This window comes from Mustela nivalis (genome assembly GCF_964662115.1).
Source record: "Mustela nivalis genome assembly, chromosome: X".
Classification (NCBI taxonomy): Eukaryota; Metazoa; Chordata; class Mammalia; order Carnivora; family Mustelidae; genus Mustela; species Mustela nivalis.
Genome location: NC_139040.1, coordinates 56,366,930 through 56,386,673, shown reverse-complemented (window position 1 = coordinate 56,386,673; position 19,744 = coordinate 56,366,930). Strand labels below are relative to the sequence as shown.

Below are 19,744 nucleotides of genomic sequence, written 5' to 3'. Positions count from 1 at the left end.
GTAGCCTTTCTTGCTACTAGCTAATAATACAGAAGAAACAAGAAAAAGCAGTGAAAATAAAAAGTATAAAAACTGTATTGTATTACAAAGTTGGGCCTGATTTTATAAAAACTAGTGGAATAAATTTAAGTTTTAAGTTTTTAATTTAAGTTTTGTAAACTTAATTTAGAATATAATTCACAAAGAACTGTATCCAAAATATTATAGAAACTATAATACATGGAGAAAATAAAGAAAATTCAGCAACTACACTGCTTAGCTTTTCTTCACCAGAAAAACTATTTCCTTTAAATGCTTAGTTGAGGTCATTAATGGCCAAATTAAATAGATTATTAGATGCTCACAAATATTACATTTTATTTTAGGGAGTCAAATTCAATCAATACATATGTTGATACTTGTAAAGTCATAAGGAAATATTTAGGCTAACTCATAATTTTGAACAGTGAGATCAACATAACTGTAGTACATAACTCTCGTAATTGTGTTTTTGTATTTGTGAATATGAGACATCTTTTGTCTTTAGCTACTCATATATTCTACCATTTTCATGTAATGACAAATATACCATAAATTGTCAGTTGGAGAACTTACTTCTACATCAGTCTTATACTCTTAAATACATTTAAGAAAAATGGGACCCTATAATTATGTTTCAGAAAGCATGAACTTCTGTAGAGTGATTCAATTGGACACCTTCACAAGCATATTGACATCAGATCATCATCATCATAACATCAAATCACTAATCAATGAAGTCTAAGTACTGCATCTTACTTCTCATTTGGAACTGTCTGATTTGCATGGAAAAGGAGGATTTATTTTTTTTTTAAATTTAGTCCACGGGGCACCTGGGTGGCTCAGTGGGTTAAGGCCTCTGCTTTCAGCTCAGGTCATGGTCCCAGGGTCCTGGGATCGAGCCCCACATTGGGCTCGCTGCTCAGCGGGGAGCCTGCTTCCCTCTCTCTCTGTCTGCATCTCTGCCTCTTTGTGATCTCTGTCTGTCGAATAAATAAAATCTTTAAAAAAAAATTTAGTCCTCTCAGCCTTAAAAAATGTATTAAAGTATATCATATCCGCTATTTGTTATTCATTGACTGTATCAAAATATAAAGCTGTTCTAGGAAGCAACCAGAATGTAATCTCTAATTTTGTGGATGAAAATTACTTCTATAATTATTATAGAAACCCAAAAAGACAAATGTAAATTAAATTAACTGGAAAGGGAAAATGTTCTGAGTAATAGCAGACAAAGCATGAGTCACAGAGCCCATTATCTCCCTAAGCAGGCATATAGCCACAAAAACTGAATGTTCTTGGTCACTAAATATTTTAAATTTCTTCTACACTATAATATACTAATTATTTAACTCAGTAAAACACTAACCAATACTCAGTCAAATTACCATAAAACAGAATTTTCTTAGCTACTTTATAGCTTAACAGATAATTTGGGGGCGCCTGGGTGGCTCAGTGGGTTGGGCCTCTGCCTTCGTCTCAGGTTGTGGTCTCAGGGTCCTGGGATCGAGCCCCACTTTGGGCTCTCTGCTTGGTGGAGAGCTGCTTTCCACTCTCTCTGCCTGCCTCTCTGCCAGCTTGTGCTTTCTCTCTCTCTTTTTCAAATGAATAAATAAAATCTTAAAAAAAAAAGATAATTTGGAACTGAATGATTAGTAATGATAACAATAAGTACATATAAAGCACTCTATTACCATTGTGTTCAACAATTATAACCCTATAATCCAATTATATCTCTTAAAATCTTCACATCAACTTTTTTTGTTTTTTTATTTTAATTTCAATAGAGTTAATATACAGTGTTATAGTAGTTTCAAGTGTATAATACAGTAGTTTCAGGTGATTCAATGATTGTAGACATTTCACAATGTTCATCATGATAAGTGTACTCTTTAATCCCCATCACTTAATTCACCCATTCCCCTCACCCTCCTCCCCTCTGGCAACTACCAGTTTGTTCTCTATAGTTAAGAGTCTGTTTTTTTGTCTTTTTCTCTTTATTCATTTTTTTTTGTTTCTTAAATTCCACATATGAGTGAAATCATATGGTATTTGTCTTTTTCTGACTGACTAATTTCATTTAGCATTATACTCTCTAACTCAATCCATTTTGTTGCAAATGGCAAGATTTCATTCTTTATATGACTAATTAATATTCGTGTGTGTGTGTGTGTGTGTGTGTGTGTGTGTGTGTGTGTATCATATCTTCTTTATCCATTCATCTATCTATGGACACTTGGGCTGCTTCCACAATTTGGCTATTGTAAATAATTCTGCAAAAAATATAGAGGTACATGTATCCCTTCAAATTAGTGTTTTTGTATTCTTTGTGTAAATACCCAATAGGAAAGTTCCTGGATCATAGGGTAGTTCTATTTTTAATTTTTCTGAAGAATCTCTATACTGTCTCCCACATTGGCTGAACCAGTTTGCATTCATGCCAACAGTACAAGAGGGTTCTATCTTCACCATACTCTTACCAATGCTTATTGTTTCTGGTGCTATTGATTTTAGCCATTCTGACAGGTGTGAGGTGATACCTCATTGTAATTTTGCACTTCCCTGATGATGAGTGACGTTGAGCATCTTTTCATGTGTAGTCATCTGTCTACACATCTGATAGTCATCTGTATGTCTTTTTTGGAGAAATGTTCATGTCTGCCCATTTTTAATTGGATTATTATATTTTTTGCATTGAGTTGTGTAAGTTCTTTATGTATTTTGGATACTAACCATTTGTCAGATGTCATTTGCAAATACCTTCTCCCATTTAGTAAGTTGTCTTTCAGTTCTGTTGATTGTTTCTGTTGCTGTTGAAAAGCGACATCAACTCTTTCATCCTCACTTTATTGAAAAGGAAACAAAGCCACAGAGAGGTTAAATGACTTCCCTAAGTTCACACAAAAATAAATAGCAAAGCCCAAACTTGAACCCAGCTCAGTCTAATTCCATAGCTCATACTGTTAATCATATCCCTGTGGGTGATTCCTATAATACAGTAAATGTACTAGGAAAGAACTGGGAGACAATCTAAGGCAAAACTGATGGGAACATTTTTATCAAAATTACTTTAATCTATTTCTAATATATATATTAGAAATCTAATGTAATCTAATATAATCTAATATATATTTCTAATATAATCTAATATATTTCCCACATTTAAATATTTCTATCAGGATGTATAAATTTATCAGGATCTTTATCAGGGTATCAGGATCTTTAAATTTTATAGGGAATAAATGTTTTATATAAGATATAGATCTCTTTTAATTTATAATCCTATACTTTCACAATCACAAATAATAAGAAAAATATTATAAATAAATATTTTGTTTGAGTTGCCTGAGTGGCTCAGTCAGTTAAGCATCTGACTCGTGATTTTAGCTCACGTCATGATCTCAGGGTCCTGGGATCAAGAGCCACACTGGGCTGCATGTTCAGTGTGGAGTTGACTTACAATTCATCTCTCTCCCTGTCCCTCTGTCCCTCCCCTAGCTCGTGCACTCACTTGCACTCTCTCTCTCTCTTTCTTTCTCTACTTGGATAAATTCTTTTTAAAAATAAATAAATATCTTGCTTACAGATTACTTAGCACCTACTATAAATTTGTTTTTCTCTGGAGTGTCTTTTCCAATATATTTTTTAAGAGTGCAACATGACTCAGTAACTGTAAAAGGTTGAAATACTGTATTACTGTTGGCAACCTGAAAGTTGCTAGCTTTTAAAGGTTTATATTTGCATAATAAAATCATATTCGTGTTACATAGAACTTGTAATTCAAGCATATTACTGAAGTAATAGATAACTAGAAAAGATTTAGGAAACAATTAAATATATCTATATGGAAAAAGAAAAAATCAGACCAATAGAAAGTAATCATTTCATAATAATGTTTATTGTTTTTTGGCATGTAACTTGAAATACTCCCTTATATTTTTAGGTCTGTGATCATTTTATTTATTTTTTATTTTTTTTAACGATTTTGTTTATTTATTTGACAGTGAGCACAAGCAGACAGAGAGGCAGGCAGAGAAAGAGGGAGGAAGCAGGCTTCCTGCTGAGCAGAGAGCCTGATGCAGGGCTCGATCCCAGTACCCTGAGATCATGACCTGAGCCGAAGGCAGAGGCTTAACCCACTGAGCCACCCAGGTGCCCCAGGTCTGGGATCATTTTAGGCCGTACTAATCTTTCATATGTTATTGTTGGGTCCGTTATCAAAGGAACGAGACTGAGACAGAGTTACGCAAAGCCTTATTCTATGCCAAGCATTAGAAGTTAGGCTGACAGGCCAGGGAAATGAGGCTGAGACAAAGTGAAAGTTATGTAAAGCTTTATTCTATGCCAAGCATTAGAAGTCAGACTGACCGGCCAGGGCCACCTCCGAAGAGAGCGACACCCCTTGGTCTTACAGGCTAGTTTTTATAGGGCACAATCGCAGACATCTGCATATGAGGCTTTGGCTGATTGGATGTCTCCTACCTGTGTGTTTTAGTAATGGTTACCAATGGCCTTGTTTTAGGTATGTGTTTTAGTAATAGTTACCTGGAATTGGCCTTGTTTTAGGTGTGTGTTTTAGTAACAGTTACCTTGTTTTAGGTGTTGTGTTTTAGTAACAGTTACCTGGAACCGAGAGCAATAACTTTTCTAGACAACAAAATGTCTACCTAGGCGACATGGAGTCACTATGGCTAAGTAGGCCCAGGCAGGCCCTGGGGGGGTTAACATGTTTTAACATGGAATCGACCCCAGCATTATGGAGTAGTTTAACAAAATATGTATGACTAAAAGAGATTTTAGTAGGGAGAGATGACAGTATTGTCAAATGAAGAAGTGACTAGATTATATTATATCCAGTTATCTCACTCACAGGATGAAGATTGCACTGTGAGGCTTGTAAAATAAAAATGGAAAGCTTTCATTTTGTAGGAAGGAGGAGTGTTATTTGTTATATACTGTCTTTGTAGACACATCCCATTGGATGAGGATCCCTATTTCCATTCTTCTGGAAACAGAGTCTATTATTAAGAATCAACCCCCTTACTCTCTTGGCATCTCTTAGAATCAGCTTTTAGGTGTAGGACCAAAAAAAAAAAAATCTTGGGTGGTTCAACACTTTATAATTCCATAAAGTTTCTTTTAAGATTTAATTTTTTTGTTTGAGATATAAAGAGCAAGAGAGAGCATGAGAAAGCAAGTAAGAGCTGCAGGGTATAGTGGCAGAGGGAGAAGCAGACTTCCTGCTGAGCAGAGAGCTCAACCCAGGGCTTGATTCCAGGACCACTGAGATCATGACCTGAGCTGAAGGCAGATGCTTAACCAACTGAGCCACCCAGGCACCCCTCTATGAAGTCTTTTAATGTAAAAAGGCTTCTCCATGTATAGTGTTTGTGAATTAATTGGATAACTTTTTTTCCTCAATCCAGAAAATCCCTCTTAAGCAACTCACAAATCATATTTTTAGATGCATAAATCACAAATTTCTCTAGGGGAAAACTACTCTATGACTTCAGTACCATTAAAGATGCAAAAAGAAGCCCCTGAGAAGGGAGTTGAGGGAAATTAGAAGGGGAGTTGAACCATGAGAGACTATGGACTCTGAAAAACAATCTGAGGGTTTTGAAGGGGCAGAGTGTGGGAGGTTGGGGGAAACAGGTGGTGGGTATTAGAGAGGGCATGGATTGCATGGAGCACTGGGTGTGGTGCGAAAACAATGAATACTGTTATGCTGAAAAAAATTAATTAATTTAAAAAATGTCTAAGGATGGGGCACCTGGTTGGCTCAGTGGGTTAAAGCCTCTGCCTTCGGCTCAGGTCATGATCCCAGGGTTCTGGGATCGAGCCCCACATCGGGCTCTCTGCTCGGCAGGGAGCCTGCTTCCTCCTTTCTCTTTGCCTGCCTCTCTGCCTACTTGTGATCTCTGCCTGTCAAATAAATAAATAAAATCTTAAAAAAAATGTCTAAGGAAACAAAAAAGAAGAAGAAGAAGCCCCTGAATCTCAGAAATTTAAGCAAATTGGTCATTTCTCTACATGGGAAACCATCTTAGAGTACTTTAAAAAGGCTATTAATCCTGCTTACAAACAAGCTCATGGACTCTGAGTCAGAAAAGTCATTGGAAATCATGTAGTTCAGATGATGGCATACTTCTTCTGTAAAGGACTAGTTCTTAAATATTTGGGGCTTTTCAGGCCAAAACACTATCTCCTCAACTGTTGAAGGAACTGTTCCCCATGATGGGCCAATAGACTTTTTGCACTTCACTTTTTTACAATTTTAAAGCATGAAAGTCTTCCTTTGCTCTTGGGGCATACAGAAACAGAAAGTAGGCTGGATTTAGCTCACAGGGCTAATATTTCAATATTTCAATATTTCATCTAACTCATTTTTTTCTCTTAAACTAGGCTATACTTACTTAGGGTGGTTGTTGAAAATACTTGGATATTCTGGCTTCTTTCCTTGACATCAAATTGTGAATGGGCATTCTTACTAATAGTACTTTCCCAAAGTAAACCACTAGGGAAATGTACAATGTACAGTGGTGGGGATAGCTTACCAAAAGGAGGACCACTTAAGAATTAAGTTTCATGACTACAGGCCCTACTTCTTTTAGAAACTGAAGGGGCTCCTTGCCGTGAACTATCCCTGCTCCCCTTAAACTCCCTATTTACCTTAAAATCCTCAAAATTTTACAATTCACATGCCTTGACTTCCTTTTTAAGTAATTTCATTAAGGATTAACATTAGTTACACAATGATACTTTTTACTAGAAAAGCACAGATTATGGAGAAATAGCTTCCTATATAATATAGCTTGTTAATGAAACCCCTTCATTATTTTCCCATTCCCCATGCACTTGGGGGTTCACCTGGGAGTCATATTTTACACTCTGAGGCCTACATAACCCATGAGTCCATTTCATTTAGAACAATGGCTAATTAGGATACAACTGTATATTACAGGTGTGTGGCCATGGCACTGATGTCATCATATAAAGAAATGGTCTAATAAATCTCTTCATCTTAATAACTAAACTAATTTTTCAAAATTATATAATGAAATTACAACTTAGTTCTATATAAGATGCAGTAAAATAGCAGATATAGATAAAGGAAAAACAAGGATATACACCTTTACACAGAGCTTTACAGGCTTAACTGAAAATTGGTTTAGTGTACAGTATAAAACAGTAGAGTAAAATAAGTCAAGCAGAGAAAGACAATTATTATGTGGTTTTACTCATATGTGGAACATTAGGAATAGTGTGGAAGACCATAGGGGAATGGAGGGAAAACTGAATGGGAAGAAATCAGAGAGGGAGACAAATTGTGAGAGACTTTGGACTCTGGGAAACAAACTGAGGGTTACAGAAGGGAGGGGGATTGGGGAGATGGGGTAAGCAGGTGATGGGTGTTAAAGAGTGCATGTGTTGTGATGAGCACTGGATTTTATATGCAACTAATAAATCACTACATCAAAAACTAATGATGTTCTACGTGTTGACTAACTGAACATAATAAAAAAAACCTGTAGAATTAATATTCTGTAGAGGAAAGAAGCAATTGTCTAGAGAGAGGGGGCAACTTTATATAGATTCATTAGTTGGACACATTTATTTAACAATCTATTTGAATTTAGTTTTCACAACAATTTTTTTCTCTCAATTAAAATGTCTCAGTACTGCACAGAATTACAGTTCTCAGGAAAGGACAGTCTTGGAGATAAAGGTAGGTTAGCTTTTACAGGGTTCTAATTAATGAATTTGTAAATATCCTTCCCCCTCTTTTGATGCTAGTTGAAGTTTAAATTAACTAGCAAAAATATATTTCAAAGTTGAAGTTTAATTAACTAGCAAAAATATATTTCAAAAGTGTCATCTCTAGAAAGTGGTATTACTGGGAAGAACACTTAAACTTTCTAATACTCTGTACCATCTTTGAAAGTATTCCTGCTAAGGAACATATTTGGTTTAGTATTCCAAAAGGCAGTCATAGTACCCAAAACTTCAGGCAGTATGCCAATCCTAAATAAACACTGTGAATTCCATATTTACTGTATTTTCTGTTAGAGTTTTTTATCAATGTAGTAGAATATGTAGCTGCCCTAGGTTCTTTTTGAAAGAGCAGAAACATTATCTGTATAATTCCTCAGGTGGCCTGGTAGCCTGATAAATATAATACATGAAAATATATTAGTTACCAATTTATAAAGGCAAATATTATTTTATTAAGCATATATTATGTATAGTTGAATAAAATATTTTAATATTTTAAAAAAGATTTTAATTATTTATTTAAGAGAAAGAGAGAGAGAATGAGCACAGTGGGGCAGAGGGAGAAGCAGACTCTCTCCTGAGCAGGGAGCCTGATGCTGGGACTCCAGTATCCCAACCCGAGCAGAAGGCAGTGTTTAACTGAGCTACCCAGGCACCCCTTGAATAAAATCTGCTTATAGTTTTCTTCACCCTTTAATTTTTATCTTGACTTTCAAGCTGATGAAAATTAATGAATTGCAATAATAATGGAAAAGCTATTAGTATGATTTGAGAATAGGAGTCAAAGAAATTCTACATACTGACATGTTTTAGATCAATGTTTAGAAGCACCTGCAGTTTGTTATCTGTTTTCCCTAGGCTGTGCAAATGTCAATATTTTTCATGTTTGTTTGCCATGTACATCACCATTACCTTTCTATTTCTTTTGTTAATCTTTTACATTTTATGTCTTTACCTGTTTTCATAGTGAGTGTTTTCTCTTAATCATTATCTCATGTGAGCTTCATAATTATCTGCTGAGACAGGAGATTCCAAACCTTTTATTATAATCGATTGGAGAGTATATTAAATCTCATGGAATATTTTTTCTTATATCATATCTAAATTAATGTTGTAAGTCTATAATTTTTTGCTCAGTTTTCATTGAAAATGGAATAAAGCTTTTTGCATAGATAAAATTCATTTTGATCATTCTTCAATGTTCTCTTCTGTGCTTGGACTCTTTCTTTACATAAAAGACATACTTATTAGGTGTGTTCTACTTTGAAGCTAACAGTGGAATATTAACAGTAATTATGATGCCTGTGAGAGTCCTTTTGGTTGAAAAGAACAAAATCCTATTCATACTAGCTTGAGCAAAACAGAAATGGTCTGATAAGAACTCAAGCCAGGGATCATGATTACCATGGAGAACTCAAGGGCAGAAAGTAAACACTTAGGAGGCACTGGAATCAAGAAAAATGTTTTCTTCTGTTTCTCTAGAGGCATATGTTCTCTTGTTTCAACCTCCTTTATTTATGGCTGTTTTTTCTTCACATTGTCTACACAATTGGCTTTTTTCTACTTCTGTAGGCATATGACAAACATTGTTTGTTTGTTTGCTTTGTTGTTGTTGTTGTTGTGGTGGTGGTGGTGGTGGTGGTGCCTGAGATTGCCTATCCCCATTTCAGACAACCAGCAGAATAACAACAAGAATAACAAACAAACAAATAACTTCTGAATTCTAACTCTAAATCCCCAGGAAAGAGAATCTACCCCTATTTGGGTCAAATTCCAGCTTCATACAACCAAGGGACTGGGTAACAGAGTACCAATGCGGCATTGGAAATGACCATTAGTTCTTGGAAAAGTAGAGGCTAGGAAGCTACCTCATAATGTATCTATCATGTTCATGCTTATACTTAAATATTAGTTGTGAAGTTTTACTTTTTTGGAGAGGTTCTCACCATGACTTACCCTTAAGCACAAGTACTGCTAATTAAGTGGTATCCTCCCCTCAATCAAAATTCCTCAGTGTTCTGTGTTTCATGGTAAATCCACCTGAGAAAGTATAACTTGGTTTATGATTTATTTTGTTTTTGCTTTGCAGCCAATAACTACAATTAGTTCATCAAGTGAACCTGTATTTACACTTCAACATGTGTCCCTTCCAATAGAAATAGCACCTGACAAATTTGAATATTTTTCCCTAAAAAGGCTCAATGCTCTAAGGTAAGCCTCATTAATAACCAGATCTACAAACATACAATATTAACTTGAAGTAGAATATAAAAATAGTTTATCTCCCACTAAATTTTTAACATGATATTCAATTCCCAAAATAATGATGCATTAATTAGACAGGGACAAGAAAATAATACATTGCAAGGAAGTATCCTAGGCAAGCTGTCAGTTGTAATGGAGAACAGTTAATGCGAGGGTAAATTCAAGTAAGTGTAAAACCTGCTTACACTGATATTCTTCCAATTTGTTCACAAGAATGTTGGTGGTGTTTCTTGCTTTCTACAGTCTAATAGAAATATATACTCTATAATATTTTCCTACAGAGAGGTTTTCAACAAAGAAAACGTTTGACATTTAACATTTGATGAATATTTTTAAGGCATTCATGTTTGTCTTTTCTTCAAGTAATGAAAGAGCAGTTATGGTGTCACATGATGAAGGAAGCAAGTCTGAAACAGAAGCTTCAGACACAAAAATTTCTGAAACTTCAGACAGTTCTTTGGACTATAAAAGTCTCCAGGACCTAACAATAATTGAAAATGACACCCCGCCACTGGACTCTGGCTCTGAAAGATGTGTGATTGATTCTGACTCTGATAGAGGCATTGGTTTGGAATCTGACTTAGAAGAACACTTAAAAGACTCTGAGTCAGTAATATGGGGAATGGACTCAGACTCAGAAAAATGCCCCATGGCCTCAAACTCAATGAAATACCTGCTAGAAGCAGAAAAATGCCAGATGGCTTCAGGACCTTTGAAAGATCTGATAGAGTCAGAACAACAACTAGAGGGAATTGAGCAATCTCAGATGGACTTTGACTCTTTGAAATACTGGATGGACTCGGATTCAGAAAAATACTTGGCAGACTCTGACTCTGAAAAATATGTGTTGAACTCTGACAATGAAAGATCAGAAATGGATTCAGACACAGAAAAATGTCCAATTGCTTCTGCATCTTTGAAACACCTGCTGAAGGCAGAAAAATGCCAAATCGCTTTAGATTCTGTAAAACGCCTGATGGAATCTGAAAAAAGACTGATGAAGACCAAACAAAGTTGGATGCTCTCTGATTCTAAGAGGGATGTAATGGACTCAGACATGGATAGGTACGGAATGGACTCAGCTTCTGCATATGAGGTGCATCTGATGGGGGAAGAAAAACACCAGGAAAAGATTAGATCTAAGAGATATATGACAGACTCTGATTCTGAACCATGTGAGATGGACTCAGGCTCAGAAAGATATGGGCTAGCCTCATCAGCTATGGAACATGTCCTGGATGCCGGCACTGACATTGAGGGGCACTGGATGGATTCTTGGTCTGAAAAGCATACAATGGACTTAGATTCTAAAAGCCTGGGGATAGTCTCTGATTCTACAAAACACATGATGAAGGCTGAAGATTGCCAAAAGGCCTCTGACTTGGAAGGATTATGGATGGGCTTCAGGTTTGAATCTAAAAGAGGCTTGGCTGATTCTGAAAGACAAAAATTGGACTTTGATAGCTGTCAGGATAGCTCTAGAAAATCTCAATTTAGGTCTGAAAGACTTCAGCATAGCTCTGAAAAATATAGAGATGATCTTCAAAAAAATGAGTTTGAAAGTGAAACACACATGATGGAGATGGAGAAGGAACAGTGTTTGATATTTGAAAATAAGAGACTTCAGATGGATGAAGGGAAGAAAAGATCACTCATGTGGTCTGACAGTGAACAAGAGCACAAGATTGTATCTGACAATGAAAGACACCACATTGACTCAGAAAATGAAGCACAAAGGCTAGGTGCTCGCAAGAAGGGTAATCGTCCTCAGGGTAAGCTTAAATGCATGTGGCTTTTGAAAGTAGCTTGTTTACAAGTGTAATTAATAATAGGATGTCACTTTCAATATGTCAGTAGCGTTAACAGCTTTGGGCCTGAGAGCATTTCATAAGAAACTCAGAGAAAAGGCATTTTAATCCTAGATTTCCATTCAGTTTATTTTTACTTTTTTCATTTCTTAATTTAAATTCAATAAGACAACATATAGTACATATTAGGTTCAGATGTAGTGTTCAATAATTCATCAGTTGCATATAACACCCCATGCTTTTTTAAAAAATAGGCAAATACGTTCTGTCTGCCAGTGCTCGCTCTTTCTTTCTCTTTCTCTCTCTCTCTCTCTGACAAATAAATAATAAAATAAAAAATAAAAAATAGGGAAACCTGGCTGGCTCAGTCAGTAAAGCATGTGACTCTTGATCCTGGGGTTGGTTGTAAGCTCAATCTCCATGTTGGGTGTAGAAATTACTTAAAATAAAATCTTTATAAAAAATGAGGCAAATCATCTCTCTTCAGTTATCTGCTTCTTACAAGAAGAAAAATTAGAGAATTATTAGCAAGGACAGTTATTGTGGCCTAGAAAACAACATGTTGAATTTGGTTCCCATTATTCTGGAATGGGTGAATAGAAATTGCCATAAACTTTTCCCCACTATTAGTTGCTGTGAAAAGAAGTATCCAAGTCTAACTATATAAACAACCAGCTTAAGTTGCTTTTCTCAAAATTATTCTCAATTATTATAAAAATTATAAAATAATTTTATATGATGATTACAAATATTTATAAAATAAAAAATATTATAACAGCTTCATAATTTTCAATAAATAGTTGGCTTTTACCTTGTTAGTCACATTTACTTTATCACATTAAATTATAATTCTCCATTTCATAAGCCATTGTATTAAGGTATGCTTAAGACAAAGGAACTATTATCATTTCAGAAAATGTTTTTCTTCATATTAAACATTTTCTACAGAGTCTTACAATTCAAGGCATGGAAAGAAAACTAAGAACTTGACCCCAAAACATTCATAAGAAAACTTCCCTCTGAAAATATAACAAGAAGTTTTGTGCTTCAATAGACTCCAGTGACTTTTCAAAAAATAGAGTATTTGAAATAATATATATTTAATGTATGATCAGTGTTTCCTATTTTAATATGCTATTTACACATAATTCTTTGAAATTATCCTATATAATACTGACTTCTCCATATCATATATTTTTAAAGTAGAGTAACACATGTGAACTCATTAAATGTGAATTCATTTACACATGTGAATTCTTTAAAACCTTACAGCAACCCTAGGAGGTCGGCACTATTATAATTTCTAGTTTACCAATGAAAAACTGAGGCACAAAGAAGTTATATAATTAACCTAAGTAACACAATAAATTACAGGTCATGAACCCATGCTTCAAAATCTATGTTGTTAAACATGAAGGTATACTATCTTTCAGCTAAGAAGAAAGTATAATCCCAATTTTACAGTGGACAACAGTAAAACAAAAATATTCAAATGAGTTTTTCTGGACTTCAAAACGGTTTATCTGATTCCAGAGCCTGAGTTCTTAAGTTTAAGTATGTTACTTATATCTCTACTCTTGTTTAACTTTATGTTCTTCTAGTTTAGAAAGAGCTACTACAGTACAGCATTATTATACCTGCTTCAAAAGTGAGGAAACTGAGGCTCAAACAGACTACTTCCCTAAATGTCACATAAGTAATTAGTGGTTAAGCTAGAGCATAGAAACTCCTAGTCTAATGTTATCTCATCTACATCGGTGACTTCATGAAGTTTATAATCTAACTGAGAAAATATTACTCCACATGAAACCGGTCAATTAATTACACTTTAGCTGAGCCCAATTTTTTTTATATAAAAGGCTTTGAAACATTTTAAATATTTGCAGTTAGACTGTATCTAATTTGTGGACAAAACATGCATTGGGATATGGTCCATCCATAGGTGACACCTTTCATATATAAAACCAAAATTTTTCTAGCTGCATTCACCTATCTTCAGCTGTTATATGTTGAAAATATAAACTGATAGGTTAAATGTGATTTTTTCAATCCTAGAAATAAAGTTGAAGCCCATGGGTATAGAAAAATTACTCTTTGTGCTACTTGTGCTTACTCCGAAATGAACAATACACTCTTCTTTTTTTTTTAATTTTTAATTTTTTTAAAAAATTTATTTGACAGAGAGAGATCACAAGCAGGCAGAGAGGCGAGGTGGGGGGGAGCAGACTCCCTGCTGAGCAGAGATCCTGATGCAGGACTCGATCCCAGGACCCTAAGATCATGACCTCAGCTGGAGGCAGAAGCTTTAACCCACAGAGCCACCCAAGCGCCCCCAATACAATCTTCTTTTTTTTTTTTTTATAAATTTTTATTTTTTATAAACATATATTTTTATCCCCAGGGGTACAGGTCTGTGAATCACCAGGTTTACACACTTCACAGCACTCACCAAAGCACATACCCTCCCCAATGTCCATAATCCCACCCTCTTCTCCCAAACCCCCTCCCCACAGCAACCCTCAGTTTGTTTTGTGAGATTAAGAGTCACTTATGGTTTCTCTCCCTCCCAATCCCATCTTGTTTCATTTATCCTTCTCCTACCCACTTAAGCCTCCATGTTGCATCACCACTTCCTCATATCAGGGAGATCATATGATAGTTGTCTTTCTCTGCTTGACTTATTTCGCTAAGCATGATTCACTCTAGTTCCATCCATGTTGTCGCAAATGGCAAGATTTCATTTCTTTTGATGGCTGCATAGTATTCCATTGTGTATATATACCACATCTTCTTAATCCATTCATCTGTTGATGGACATCTAGGTTCTTTCCATAGTTTGGCTATTGTGGACATTGCTGCTATAAACATTCGGGTGCATGTGCCCCTTTGGATCACTACATTTGTATCTTTAGGGTAAATACCCAATAGTGCAATTGCTGGGTCATAGGGCAGTTCTATTTTCAACATTCTGAGGAACCTCCATGCTGTTTTCCAGAGTGGCTGCACCAGCTTGCATTCCCACCAACAATGTAGGAGGGTTCCCCTTTCTCCACATCCTCGCCAGCATCTGTCATTTCCTGACTTGTTGATTTTAGCCATTCTGACTGGTGTGAGGTGATATCTCATTGTGGTTTTGATTTGTATTTCCCTGATGCCCAGTGATATGGAGCACTTTTTCATGTGTCTGTTGGCCATCTGGATGTCTTCTTTGCAGAAATGTCTGTTCATGTCCTCTGCCCATTTCTTGATTGGATTATTTGTTCTTTGGGTGTTGAATTTGCTAAGTTCTTTATAGATTCTGGACACTAGTCCTTTATCTGATATGTCGTTTGCAAATATCTTCTCCCATTCTGTCAGTTGTCTTTTGATTTTGTTAACTGTTTCCTTTGCTGTGCAAAAGCTTTTGATCTTGATGAAATCCCAATAGTTCATTTTTTCCCTTGCTTCCCTTGCCTTTGGCGTTGTTCCTAGGAAGATGTTGCTGCGGCAGAGGTCGAAGAGGTTGCTGCCTGTGTTCTCCTCAAGGATTTTGATGGATTCCTTTCGCACATTGAGGTCCTTCATCCATTTTGAGTCTATTTTTGTGTGTGGTGTAAGGAAATGGTACAATTTCATTTTTCTACATGTGGCTGTCCAGTTTTCCCAGCACCATTTATTGAAAAGGCTGTCTTTTTTCCATTGGACATTCTTTCCTGCTTTGTCGAAGATGAGTTGACCATAGAGTTGAGGGTCTATTTCTGGGCTCTCTATTCTGTTCCATTGATCTATGTGTCTGTTTTTGTGCCAGTACCATGCTGTCTTGATGATGACAGCTTTGTAATAGAGCTTGAAGTCGGGAAGTGTGATGCCACCAACGTTGGCTTTCTTTCTCAATATCCCTTTGGCTATTCGAGGTCTTTTCTGGTTCCATATAAATTTTAGCATTATTTGTTCCATTTCTTTGAAAAAGATGGATGGTACTTTGATAGGAATTGCATTAAATGTGTAGATTGCTTTAGTTAGCATAGACATTTTCACAATATTTATTCTTCCAATCCAGGAGCATGGAACATTTTTCCATTTCTTTGTGTCTTCCTCAATTTCTTTCATGAGTACTCTATAGTTTTCTGAGTATAGATTCTGTGTCTCTTTGGTTAGGTTTATTCCTAGGTATCTTATGGTTTTGGATGCAATTGTAAATGGGATTGACTCCTTAATATCTCTTTCTTCTGTCTTGCTGTTGGTGTAGAGAAATGCAACTGATTTCTGTGCATTGATTTTATATCCTGACACTTTACTGAATTCCTGTATAAGTTCTAGCAGTTTTGGAGTGGAGTCTTTTGGGTTTTCCACATATAGTATCATATCATCTGCAAAGAGTGATAATTTGACTTCTTCTTTGCCGATTTGGATGCCTTTAATTTCCTTTTGTTGTCTGATTGCTGAGGCTAGGACCTCTAGTACTATTTGAATAGCAGTGGTGATAATGGACATCCCTGCCGTGTTCCTGACCTTAGTGGAAAAGCTTTCAGTTTTTCTCCATTGAGAATGATATTTGCGGTGGGTTTTTCATAGATGGCTTTGATGATATTGAGGTATGTGCCCTCTATCCCTACACTTTGAAGAGTTTTGATCAGGAAGGGATGCTGTACTTTGTCAAATGCTTTTTCAGCATCTATTGAGAGTATCATATGGTTCTTGTTCTTTCTTTTATTGATGTGTTCTATCACATTGACTGATTTGCGGATGTTGAACCAACCTTGCAGCCCTGGAATAAATCCCACTTGGTCGTGGTGAATAATCTTTTTAATGTACTGTTGAATCCTATTGGCTAGTATTTTGTTGAGTATTTTCGCATCTGTGTTCATCAAGGATATCGGTCTATAGCTCTCTTTTTTGGTGGGATCCTTGTCTGGTTTTGGGATCAAGGTGATGCTGGCCTCATAAAATGAGTTTGGAAGTTTTCCTTCCATTTCTATTTTTTGGAACAGTTTCAGGAGAATAGGAATTAGTTCTTCTTTAAATGTTTGGTAGAATTCCCCTGGGAAGCCGTCTGGCCCTGGGCTTTTGTTTGTTTGGAGATTTTTAATGACTGTTTCAATCTCCTTACTGGTTATGGGTCTGTTCAGGCTTTCTATTTCTTCCTGGTTCAGTTGTGGTACTTTATATGTTTCTAGGAATGCATCCATTTCTTCCAGATTGTCAAATTTATTGGCGTAGAGTTGCTCATAGTATGTTCTTATAATAGTTTGTATTTCTTTGGTGTTAGTTGTGATCTCTCCTCTTTCATTCATGATTTTATTTATTTGGGTCCTTTCTCTTTTCTTTTTGATAAGTCGGGCCAGGGGTTTATCAATTTTATTAATTCTTTCAAAGAACCAGCTCCTACTTTCGTTGATTTGTTCTATTGTTTTTTTGGTTTCTATTTCATTGATTTCTGCTCTGATCTTTATGATTTGTCTTCTCCTGCTGGGCTTAGGGTTTCTTTCTTGTTCTTTCTCCAGCTCCTTTAGGTGTAGGGTTAGGTTGTGTACCTGAGACCTTTCTTGTTTCTTGAGAAAGGCTTGTACCGCTATATATTTTCCTCTCAGGACTGCCTTTGTTGTGTCCCACAGATTTTGAACCGTTGTATTTTCATTATCATTTGTTTCCATGATTTTTTTCAATTCTTCTTTAATTTCCCGGTTGACCCATTCATTCTTTAGAAGGATACTGTTTAGTCTCCATGTATTTGGGTTCTTTCCAAACTTCCTTTTGTGGTTGAGTTCTAGCTTTAGAGCATTGTGGTCTGAAAATATGCAGGGAATGATCCCAATCTTTTGATACCGGTTGAGTCCTGATTTAGGACCGAGGATGTGATCTATTCTGGAGAATGTTCCATGTGCACTAGAGAAGAATGTGTATTCTGTTGCTTTGGGATGAAATGTTCTGAATATATCTGTGATGTCCATCTGGTCCAGTGTGTCATTTAAGGCCTTTATTTCCTTGCTGATCTTTTGCTTGGATCATCTGTCCATTTCAGTGAGGGGAGTGTTAAAGTCCCCTACTATTATTGTATTATTGTTGATGTGTTTCTTTGATTTTGTTATTAATTGGTTTATATAGTTGGCTGCTCCCACGTTGGGGGCATAGATATTTAAAATTGTTAAATCTTCTTGTTGGACAGACCCTTTGAGTATTATATAGTGTCCTTCATCATCTCTTATTATAGTCTTTGGCTTAAAATCTAATTGATCTGATATAAGGATTGCCACTCCTGCTTTCTTCTGATGTCCATTAGCATGGTAAATTCTTTTCCACCCCCTCACTTTAAATCTGGAGGTGTCTTCGGGCTTAAAATGAGTTTCTTGGAGTCAACATATAGATGGGTTTTGTTTTTTTATCCATTCTGATACCCTGTGTCTTTTGACAGGGGCATTTAGCCCATTAACATTCAGGGTAACTATTGAGAGACATGAATTTAGTGCCATTGTATTGCCTGTAAGGTGACTGTTACTGTATATGGTCTCTGTTCCTTTCTGATCTACCACTTGTAGGCTCTCTCTTTGCTTAGAGGACCCCTTTCAATATTTCCTGTAGAGCTGGTTTGGTATTTGCAAATTCTTTCAGTTGTTGTTTGTCCTGGAAGCTTTTAATCTCTCCTTCTATTTTCAATGATAGCCTAGCTGGATATAGTATTCTGGGCTGCATGTTTTTCTCGTTTAGTGCTCTAAAAATATCATGCCAGCTCTTTCTGGCCTGCCAGGTCTCTGTGGATAAGTCAGCTGCCAATCTAATATTTTTACCATTGTATGTTACAGACTTCTTTTCCCGGGCTGCTTTCAGGATTTTCTCTTTGTCACTGAGACTTGTAAATTTTACTATTAGGTGACGGGGTGTGGACCTATTCTTATTGATTTTGAGGGGCGTTCTCTGAACCTCCTGAATTTTGATGCTCATTCCCTTTGCCATATTGGGGAAATTCTCCCCAATAATTCTCTCCAGTATACCTTCTGCTCCCCTCTCTTTTTCTTCTTCTTCTGGAATCCCAATTATTCTAATGTTGTTTCGTCTTATGGTGTCACTTATCTCTCGAATTCTCCCCTCGTGGTCCAGTAGCTGTTTGTCCCTCTTTTGCTCAGTTTCTTTATTCTCTGTCATTTGGTCTTCTATATCACTAATTCTTTCTTCTGCCTCATTTATCCTAGCAGTGAGAGCCTCCATTTTTGATTGCACCTCATTAATAGCTTTTTTGATTTCAACTTGGTTAGATTTGAGTTCTTTTATTTCTCCAGAAAGGGCTTTTATATCTCTCGAGAGGGTTTCTCTAATATCTTCCATGCCTTTTTCGAGCCCGGCTAGAACCTTGAGAATTGTCATTCTGAACTCTAGATCTGACATATTACCGATGTCTGTATTGATTAGGTCCCTAGCCTTCGGTACTGCCTCTTGTTCTTTTTTTTGTGTTGAATTTTTACGTCTTGTCATTTTGGCCAGATAAGAGTAAATGAAGGGGCAAGTAAAATACTAAAAGGGTGGCAACAACCCCAGGAAAATATGCTTTAACCAAATTAGAAGAGATCCAAAATCGTGAGTGGGGAGAAAGGGGATAAAAAAAGGTTCAAAAAGGAAGAAAGAAAAAAAAAGAACAAAGAAAAGAAAAAAAAAAATTTAAAAAAGAAAACACCTGAGAAAAATGTAAAAAAGAAAAAATATATATATTAGATAAACTAGTAAAAAATCGTTAAAAAAGAAAAAGGTAACAGTTAAAAAAAAAAAATTTACCCGAAGGCGAGAAGAAAAAAAAAAAAATGAAAAAGAAAAAATTAAATTAACTGCAAGACTAAAAAAAATCACAGGAAAAAAGCCATGAGTTCGGTGCTTGGCTTTCTCCTCCTCTGGAATTCTGCTGCTCTCCT

At 36.0% G+C, this 19,744-nt stretch overlaps 1 protein-coding gene across 4 annotated transcripts in view; it reads left to right on the top strand.

Moving 5' to 3' along the window:
• The first annotated feature begins 10,700 nt into the window (after positions 1-10,700).
• LOC309855578 (uncharacterized protein) overlaps positions 10,701-19,744 on the top strand; it is a 30,789-nt gene continuing 21,745 nt past the window's right edge. For all 4 annotated transcript variants that reach the window (XM_082715981.1, XM_082715982.1, XM_082715980.1 and 1 more), the window contains exon 1: positions 10,701-11,831. In XM_082715981.1, the coding sequence (XP_082572107.1) occupies positions 10,709-11,831 (1,123 nt within the window). In that variant the 5' untranslated portion in view covers positions 10,701-10,708. The remainder of the gene's footprint in view (positions 11,832-19,744) is intronic.